This window comes from Propithecus coquereli, unplaced genomic scaffold (genome assembly GCF_000956105.1).
Source record: "Propithecus coquereli isolate 6110/MARCELLA unplaced genomic scaffold, Pcoq_1.0 Scaffold122, whole genome shotgun sequence".
Classification (NCBI taxonomy): domain Eukaryota; kingdom Metazoa; phylum Chordata; class Mammalia; order Primates; family Indriidae; genus Propithecus; species Propithecus coquereli.
This window is the reverse complement of record NW_012136303.1, coordinates 5,167,337-5,176,739: the sequence shown is the minus strand read 5'-3', so window position 1 is coordinate 5,176,739 and position 9,403 is coordinate 5,167,337. Positions and strand designations below refer to the sequence as shown.

Here is a 9,403-nt window from a genome sequence, read left to right as displayed (position 1 = left end):
TTGCAGAAATGCTGCTGCGTGACTTCCAAGACTAGATTGGAAAAGGCCATGAAGCTTCTGCCAGGTTCTCTCAGGACACTTGCTCTTGGAAACCAGCCGCCATGGTGTGAGGAAGCCCAAGCCATATGGAGAGGCCATGTGTAGTTGTTCTGGCTGACAGTCCAAGATGAGGTTCCAGCTGACAGGCAGTATCATCCACTAGACGTGTAAGTGAAGACACTTCTAGATGATTCCAGCTCTAGCCATCCAGTCACCTCCCAGCTGACAGCCCAGACATCATAAAGAAGAGACAAGCAGTCCCCACTGCTCCCTGTCTGAATTCCTGACCCACAGAATTTGCGAGGATAATAACATGGTTGTTTTATGCCACTAAATTTTGGAGTGATTCAATACTAAATAGAACGTCTCCCAAATAAACTATGTGCACACAAATCTTTATCTCAGGGTCTACTTTTGAGAGAATCCAAACTAAGACAAAAAGATGTTGGATAGATCCCAGAATCTCACCAGCTTCCAGTTCCAGGCTTACATTAGCCTCGGTGGAAGGTGACTCACCTTCATCCTAACATGAGGCTTAAATCTGGGTCTCACTGATTTGGGGATAGGTGGGCCAGTCTAATGGAGCTGCTGACTGGATAGGACTGGCCAGGTCCTCCCAGTTCTCCTTCCTGAGGGATGGGGTCTGCCCCAGCAACCACACGGTCCCAAGAGTGGGGAGGGGAGGCTCCCTATAGGAAAACTAGCTGCTGCTATCACATCTTCCCAGTTCTGCTCAGGGATCAGGAGCCATGCACTGCAGGGAGGGTAAACCCTCTTGAGCCTAGAGGTGAGTGCCAACCAAACCAAACCAATCACGGCAATTCCACTCCCCTTGTCAGAGGCAAGTTGAGGTCTGGAACCTGGCAGGGCAGGGTCAGAAGGGGAGGGTTAGGAAAGGTTTCTTCACTCTTAAAAAGAGGCACAGGCTGGGTGCCATGGCTCACACTTATAATCCCAGCACTTTGCAAGGCCAAGGCAAGAGGATTGCTTGAGATCAGGAGTTCGAGACTAGCCTGGGCAATATAGTGAGAACCTGTCTCTAAAAAAGTCAAAAAAATAAGCTGAGTGTGGTTGGTGGTGTGTGCCTGTAGTCCCAGCTACTCGGGAGGCTGAGGCAGGAGGATCGCTTGAGCCCAGGAGTTTGAGGTTACAGTGAGCTACAATCAGATCACTGCACTTGGGGGCAACAGAGTGAGACCGTCTCTTAAAAAAAAAAAAAAAAAAAGAGGCAAAAGAGATAGAGATGTCCTAACTTCCACCTTTGAGCCTCCTTATGTAGCGACGTGACACTTTGAGCTACCACAGCCATCTCAAGACCATGAGGGACAAACCTGAGGATAAAGGTCAGAACGCTGGGGATGATGGCACAAAAAGATGGACAGACATGGGTCTTTGATGACATTGTTTAACTGCCTCTTTGCCAACCTTGCATACACCTACCTCCAAACATCATATTATGTGAGAAAAACCTTAATGTTCAAGCCATGTTGAATTGGGCCATAGGTATGTTAACACATAGAATTTGATATGCGGTGTGGGGCCTCACTGGGCAAACTGTGTTCAGAGATTCAGGTCAAATCTCCATTTTTCCACTCCAAAACTGTTATTCTGCCATCCTCACTTCCTATAATGAGGAAGTAGTTCTAGAAGGGACAACTTCCCTCTCGGTGAAATTGTCTAATTCTCAGTGTGTCAGATCTACTTGCTGAAACAAAGTAAGATTCAGTTGCTCACAGGGATGATATTTTGGAACTGCAGAAGAGAAAGGGGAAGGCTCAAGTGAAATTTACAGTGGCCTCGGGTTCTAAGGCTTTGTGAGAGACTAAGAACCCAACATGAATGGTCTTCAACGGCAAAATGGGATGTTACACAATTCACAGAACACTTACGTGCACACTCTCAATCGCACAACCGCCTTGGTGATGGGCAGCACGACCTCATTTTACAGACAGGGTTCAGAAAGCGTCAGTAACTGGCTGAAGGCCATGTCGGCCCCCTGGTCCACAAACTGCCCCCGGCCCCCACTTTGTTTTTCTCCAGCTGACAGGGTGAGTATGCATTCCCCACGCATGTGCCAACCAGGGTGAGAGAGAAAATAACCAAACCAGATATGAAGAGTCTGGGACTGTCTACCTCCCTGCTTGGAGTTGGGGGTTAAGCGGCCCCAGGCTTTGGACTGGCCACCTGACTTTCATTTTCAGCTGTCCCACCTTGGATAAGTGGTTCGATAACCACACCTACTTCTTAGTGGTGCTGCAATGAAACAATGAGACAGTGTGGAACCTCAGGGCTGTGTCCGCGCAGTCAGCACGATTTCAGAAGGCACTTTGTGACAGTCACTGCTGCGGAACCAAGGAAGCCAGCAGTGGGGTAGAGAGCGAACTCTGGAGCCAGACTGACTTTGAATCCTAATTCTGCCACTTAATGACTCCACGACCTTGGGTAAATCACACCTCTTTGCGTCTCAGTCTCCTCTTCTGTAAAATGGGGATAATAATCATACCTACCTTGAGGGGTTGTTTTGAGGTTCAAATAGTTACTATACGGGCAAAGTGTTTGATCAGAGCCTGACGCAGCAGCAGACTGGTAGTATTACGAGTATTATTACGTTGTCGGTATTATCACGCCTGTGGCTGTCGTCCCCAGGGCTCCGAGGGACGGGACAGCCAAGCGCTGCTTTGCAGACTCATCCTTGCTGGGCAGGTCCGGCCCCCGCCCCCGCGGGCTTGAGTCACCTCAGACCGTGCGTCACCCGCGCCCCTCCCGCGCCACGACCTGCAAACTCACCCTGAGTCAGCCCGCCCGGGCGCTTCCACTCCTCCGACGCCGCGCGAGGAAGGGGAGGCAGCGGGGCGCCCCCGGGCGGAGAGCGGGAGCCCCGCGTCGGTCAGGCCACTCCCAGCGAGCGCGACGGGTGTCCAGCTGAGGACCTCCGGGCTGGGGCCGGACCACCGCGGGGCTGGGGGAGAAACGCGCGCTTGCCGGTCCGGACCCCCCGCCCGGCGGCGCGGAATGGTACGGCCCGGCCCGAGTTAAAGCCGGGGGAGGCGGCGCGTCCCGCGGCTGCGGCTGCGGCGGTGGCGCGATGGGGCTGCGCGCAGGAGGAACGCTGAGCAGGGCGGACGCTGGCCGGGGGGCGCACGAGGGTCCCGGGCCCAGCGGCGGCGCGCACAACAGCAGCATCCACTCGGGCTGCATCGCCGCGGTGCACAACGTGCCGCTGAGCGTGCTCATCCGGCCGCTGCCGTCTGTGCTGGACCCGGCCAAGGTGCAGAGCCTCGTGGACACGATCCGGGTGAGGCCCTAGGGAGGCCGGCCAGCTGGAGGGCGGAGGGAGGGCGCGCTGGACGCCAGACAGACTGGTTCCAGCCTCTGCCGGCGTTCGGCCTTTGCTGTGTGACCTTGAGCAAGTGGCTGGGGCTCTCTGGGCCCCTGTTGCATCACGCCGGCAAGGACGGAATTGGGCGACAGAATTTAAATAATGATCGCTAACTTATAGCGCTTGCAGTGGCCCAGGAGCTGTCTTAAGTCCCTTATTGTTCTATGCCTATGCGGCGAGGTAGATACTGTTTCTCTTTTCCGAGGAGAAACTGAGGCACCAGAGCATTTTTTAGCAACTTGTCCAAGGTCAGGCACTCAGAAAGCGGCACAGCCGGAATTCACGCCTAGGCAGCCAGGCTCCAGCGCCCCGCTGCGTGGTCATCACACTTTCCGGAGATAACCTGCAGTCGCTTATGGCTGTGACAGTGGCAATGGGACCGGGCACGTCATGTCTGCTGGGAGGACCTTGTCTGAACAGGAAGTGGGTGAGGACAGGGCTCAGCCCCATCACTGACGGAGGGTGTCCAGGAATGTGGGAGTGATCTTGGCGGGAAGCTGAGGAGGGCGCTGCTGCAGGACATGTGTGTCAGGCTAGGCCTATCTGGCATTGTGTCCCCTTCCCCTAGACCCTTGGAAGGTGAGCACATGAGATCCCTAAGCCCCAGTAGCCCCCCTGTACAGCCCAGGTGTCTTTCAGCCCTGGGATTTGCACTCCTGTCCTCACTGCCTGGAGCCACTTCCCCAGATGTCCACAGGGCCTGCTCCCTTGCCAGGTGCAGGGCTCTGCCTCCCTGACCACCTTGCTAATGGGTCCCTGGCCTTGGTAGCTCGCCCTTTAGCCTGCGGTGTTTCTCTGTGTAGCACTTACGTCCGCCAGAAATTATGTTATTCATTTGTGTTTTATTGTCCGTCTTCCCCACCTCATGTGAACTCCACAAGAGCAGGGACTTTGTCACATCTTGGCCTCAACGCTAGCACAGTGCCTGGCTGTTTGTGGGGGAAGGGATCTAGCCATGCATGCTCTCTCCCACCACTGGGCCTTTGCACAGGCTCTTTCTCCTGTCAGGAAACTCTCCCATCTCTTCTTTATTGTTTCTAACTTCTCTTCCGTCTTCCTGTCTCAGTGTCAGCATCTTCCCTGATCACCCCTACTGGGTTGGGGGCCCCTGTGGCCTCGCAGCCACCTGTGTGCTCACCAGCATAGCTCTGATCCCACTGGATTTTAGTGGCCTGTTTAGACACCTGTCTTTCATGCTAGAACCATGTGCTCTGTGAGGACAAGAACCAGATCTGCTTTGCTTACTTACCATCTGTATTAGTTTTCATTGGCCACTGTAATAAATTATCACAAACGCAGTGGCTTAAAACAGCACCCATTTATTATTTTACAGTTCTATGGTTCAGAGGCCCAAAATGGGTCTTCATGGCTAAAATCAAGGTGTCAGCAGGGCTGTGTTGTTTTCTGGATGCCCTAGGGGAGAATCCATTTCCTTGCCTTTACCAGCTTCTAGAAGCCACCCACATTCATGGCCTTTTCCTCCATCTGCAAAGCCAGCAATGGCAGGTCAACTCCTCACATCGCATCACTCTGACCACCTCTTCTGCCTCCCTCTTCCACTTTTAAGGACCCTGGTGATTACATTGACCCATCTGGATAACCCAGGATAATCTTCCCCTCTCAAGATCCTTACCTTAATTCCACCTGCAAAGTCCCTTCTACCATGTAAGGTGACATATTCACAGGCTCCAAGGATTAGGACGTGGACATCTTTGGGAGCCATTATTCTGCCCACCCACCATTGTGCCCCCAACACCCAGCACGAGGCCTGCCCGGCACAGCTACCCCTCGTTGGTGCCCCACCAATGCCTCCCATGCATGCACTCGCTCACTCTTCAGAAACAGCCCTATAGGAAGGCTTGTTCCCATTTTACAGATGAAGGACAATGTTCAGAGCGGTGAGGCCACTTGTTCAGCGTCCCCTATCCGCTCTGTAAACGAGCTGAGACTCAAATTCAGGTTTGTCAGGTTCTAGAGCTCCGGCCTTCTTAAAAACCATTCGTGGAGTTTATGGATAAATGACTCCATCGAAGCAGCATGAGAGAGAACCGTGGGCCAGTGGCAGGAGGCCTTTAGGCAGCTCACACTGAACGGGGTCTCCCCAGCGTGCTCTACCCCGTACCCCATCCTGCCTCAGGCTTTCCCTACTTAGAGGATGACCTACTCTCCCCCTGGCTGCTTGGCCCCTAACAGGAAATCAGATTCTCCTCTCTGTCTTGCCCTCACATCCACCCCTTCCACCAGACCCCTCAGATCTGCCCCCTGAATGTGTCCTGAACCTGTCTACTTCTCCCTGTCCCCACCACACTGTCGTCCAGGCCAGTGTCTTCTGCTGAACACCTGCAGAGGCTTCGCCTCTGTCCTGCCTGCTGTGCCCTTGTCACCCTGTGAAGCCGCTTTTCAACAGTGACAACTTTCTAGAATGTGCATCGGATCATACCACCCCCGCCCATTTAAAGCAATTCAGAGCCTACACACTGCTCTTAGAAACAGCCCCATGTCACTTGGCTCCTGCTGCCCTCTGACCTCTTCTGCTTGGCCCTTGAGTCCACTCTAGTCACATTGGCCTCCTTGCTGTGCCTCCAACACAGTGAACTTGTACTGGCCTCAGGCCCTTTGCATCTGCTGTTCCCTCTGACTAGAATGCTGTTCCCTCAGGTAATACACAGTGTACATTACTGAGCGCTTTGCATGTGCCAAGCATTGTTTGAAATGCTTTACATTATAGTAACTCATTTAATATACGTATATTCTGTAGTATGAGGTGGGTCTGTTATCTTCATCCCCATTTAATATATGGGGCAACTGAGGCACAAAGAGGTTAATTGCCTAAGGTCACATAGCTGCCAAATAGCAGAGTTGGGATTTGAACCCAGGCAGTTGGGCCCTTAATCTATTCTGCTTCTCTGTCTTCCCAAGTACTCTGCTTCAGTGTCACCTCAGAGTGGCCTTGTGGACCCCAATCCCTATCATGTCACCTGTCTTACTGTCTTCTGTTCTCGTACCGTTTATCACTCTAATATTCACTTCTTTGTTCCATTTGCCCCATTAGACTGAGGCCCCATGAAGGCAAAGGTTGTGTCTGTCTCATTCTGGCTGTACCTTTTTCCCAGAGTGTGGAACAGGGCCAGATGTATAGTGTTCACGTGGTGTGTTGAGAAATGGTTAACAACCTGATCTCTGGGCGGGGGAGTCCCTGATTTGTAGCACTTGCCCATTTCCCTGGTGTAAATACTCTCTCCGTGGCTGACCTTCAAGCTACCAAGGTGATGTCAACCAGCTCACAGAATTCCTGGCTATGTAACATTTCTAGTGTGAGCACAGGCAAAGTCTGCTTTGCCAGCTGTCAAGCATCGTACCACGCCCACTTACTCTTTGCCCCTTCTTTCCAGGAGGACCCAGACAGCGTGCCCCCCATTGATGTCCTGTGGATCAAAGGGGCCCAGGGTGGTGACTATTTCTACTCCTTTGGGGGCTGCCACCGCTATGCGGCCTACCAGCAGCTACAGCGAGAGACCATCCCTGCCAAGCTTGTCCAGTCCACCCTCTCAGACCTAAGGGTGTACCTGGGGGCATCCACGCCAGACTTGCAGTAGCAGCCTCCTTGGCACCTGCTGCCACCTCCAACAGCCCAGAAGATACACCTGGCCTCCAGCAGGCTGGACATGCAGAAGGGGTATCGAGGGTGCATTCTTTTTGCACCTGGGGAAAGGGTCTGACTCTCATCCCCCTTGGCTAGCTGCAAGGCCTGGGACTCACGCTGAACAGTATGGGAGCCTCAGTTCCCACCTCTGTGAAAACAGGGTCATGGCCTTACCCTCGATGGATTATTGAGAGGATGAAAAGAGAAAGGATTTGCAGAGCCACGTGCTGCTGGCTCCAAATTCCCAAAGACAAGGATCTTTCTGCGTTTTTGTTTCTCTGTGCCCTATTGTATGGACTACCTTCAGCTGCAAGGAAAGGAAAATCTCAGTTGCAGTGGCTTAAACAGGTTGGTTTTTCCACCTGGCATGAATTCTGGAGACAGGTGGCTAACGGTGTTGGTCCAACAACTGAGCGAAGGTAGGGTTCACATCTCTAATTCTTTTGTCTTGCCCTCATTGCTTGTTACTTCATGGTCACGAGGTATCTGTGTCTCCAGGAATCGTGTCTGTGTTCAAGGAAGAAAGGAGCAGGGGAAGAGGTAGGGCCAAGCTCGCTGGACCTGTCAACTTCTATCAGCAAGTAAAACCTGTCAGGCCTATTTCCTGCTGTCTCCCACTGCACACTCTCACTTAGGTCTCCTTGGCCGGAGCCAGCTGCCATTGCCACCCCTAGCTGTAAAGAGAGCTAAGACAAGCAGAATTGTCACAGTTGAGTAGACCAGTCGTGTTCCATCTACTGAGACTGGCACACTGCCTCCTAAAATCAAACTGGGATCCCATCACCAAGAGAGAAATGAGGAGTTGTGTATCAGTTCGCCTTTGCTATGTAACAAATCGTCTCAAAACTTAGCAGCTAAAAACAAATCATTTATTTGCCCACGATTCTATAGGCTGGCAATTTGGGCTGGGCTCATCTGGGCAGTTCTGCTGGTCTTGCCCTGGGGTCCCTTGTCGGGCTACAGTCAGATGCCACCTCAGCCGGGCCTGGATGGTCCAGGATAGCCTTACTCATTTGTCTGACAGGTGACAGGCTGCAGACTGGGGTCACTTGGTTCTCTGCCATGTGGCCTCTCTAGCAGTCTAGCTCAGGAGCATTCACATTACGGCTTCAGGGTTACAAAAGAGTGAGAGTGGAAGCTGCAAGACTTCTTGAGTTCTGGGCCTGGAACTGGGACAGCGTCACTTCTGCTGACTTCTTTGGTCACAGCAAATCACAAGGCTCTGCCCAGAGTCAAGGGATGGAAACAGACTGTACCTCTTTATACCTCCAGATGGGAGGAGCCACAAAGAACTTGTGGCCGTTTCTCATCTGTCACAAATAATTTTGGCTGGACAAATTAACAGTATTTCTCCCTCTGTCTTGTAGGGCTTCACTCTGCCCAGTCTAAAGGCACTGAGACATTGTCCAGGCCCTCAGGGTCTAGGGGAAGGGGCGATAGGGCAGGAAGTGGGTCTCTGCAAGGGCTGGACCTACCCTAGTAGGGGTATCTCATTTTCTGCCTTGGTGGGATGGGGGTAAGCTGGGGGAACATTCCAGGGGGCCTTCTGAAACCAGCAGTCGTGGGAGAAAGGAGAGGTAGAGGAAGGGTACAGAGTGTGGCGGGCCTTGTTCTCACTGCTCTCCAAGGGAACTTGGTCACTTGGCATTTTCAAGCCTCAGTTTCCCCAGCTCGGTAACAAGGACGGCAGCTCTCCCACCCATTCCCTGTCCCAGGGAAAGATGACGGAGGTGACCAATAGTAGAACTGAAAAGGGACATAGTCCCAAATGTGATGTGGTATCCTGGATTGGATCATGGAACAGAAATAGGACATTAGTGGGGAAACCGGAAATCTGAATAAAGTCTGGATTTCAGTTAAACATAATATGCCAATGTCATTCTCTTTGTTTTGACAGTTGTACATGGTTATGTAAGATGCGACGTTGGGGTAGGCTGGGTGACCAGTATACAGGATCTCTGTACTATCTCTGCAACTTTCCTGTAAATCTAAAATCATTCCAAAATAAAAGTTTATTTAAAAGGAGGGAGTGCGATTGCTTTAGACCAATGGTTTGGGTTCTCAAGCTTGGTTGTTAAATCCCAGATTTCTGGCTTCACCCCCAAAGTTTCTGATTCAGTAGATCTGGAGCAAGGCCTGAGATTTTGCTTTTCTAGCAAATTCCCGGGTGATGGCAATGCAGCTGTTCAGGGACCACAATCTGGGAACTAGTTATTTTGACTGCACCAGTTATTTTCAGATATGGTGACCACCCCCACTCCCACCCCCAGTGGAGAGGAAGGCCCCTTAGGCTGGGCCCCAGGAGATCTGTTCTGGGACCAGCTTGTGTACTCATTGTGTGA

The 9,403-nt window shown here is 52.3% G+C and overlaps 1 protein-coding gene across 1 annotated transcript; it reads left to right on the top strand.

Moving 5' to 3' along the window:
* The first annotated feature begins 2,940 nt into the window (after positions 1 to 2,940).
* On the top strand, positions 2,941 to 7,486 carry SRXN1 (sulfiredoxin 1). Its single transcript, XM_012637753.1, has 2 exons — positions 2,941 to 3,334; positions 6,811 to 7,486. Exons 1-2 carry the CDS (start codon positions 3,125 to 3,127, stop codon positions 7,012 to 7,014), a joined length of 414 nt encoding a protein of 137 aa, XP_012493207.1. The 5' UTR covers positions 2,941 to 3,124; the 3' UTR covers positions 7,015 to 7,486.
* The last annotated feature ends 1,917 nt before the right edge of the window (positions 7,487 to 9,403 follow it).

Bases quoted from the DNA above. Each gene is read 5' to 3' on its own strand.
- SRXN1 (XM_012637753.1), top strand. From the start codon at position 3,125: ATGGGGCTGCGCGCAGGAGGAACGCTGAGCAGGGCGGACGCTGGCCGG. The intron at 3,335-6,810 runs GTGAGGCCCTAG...CCTTCTTTCCAG, and splicing joins GCCTCGTGGACACGATCCGG to GAGGACCCAGACAGCGTGCC.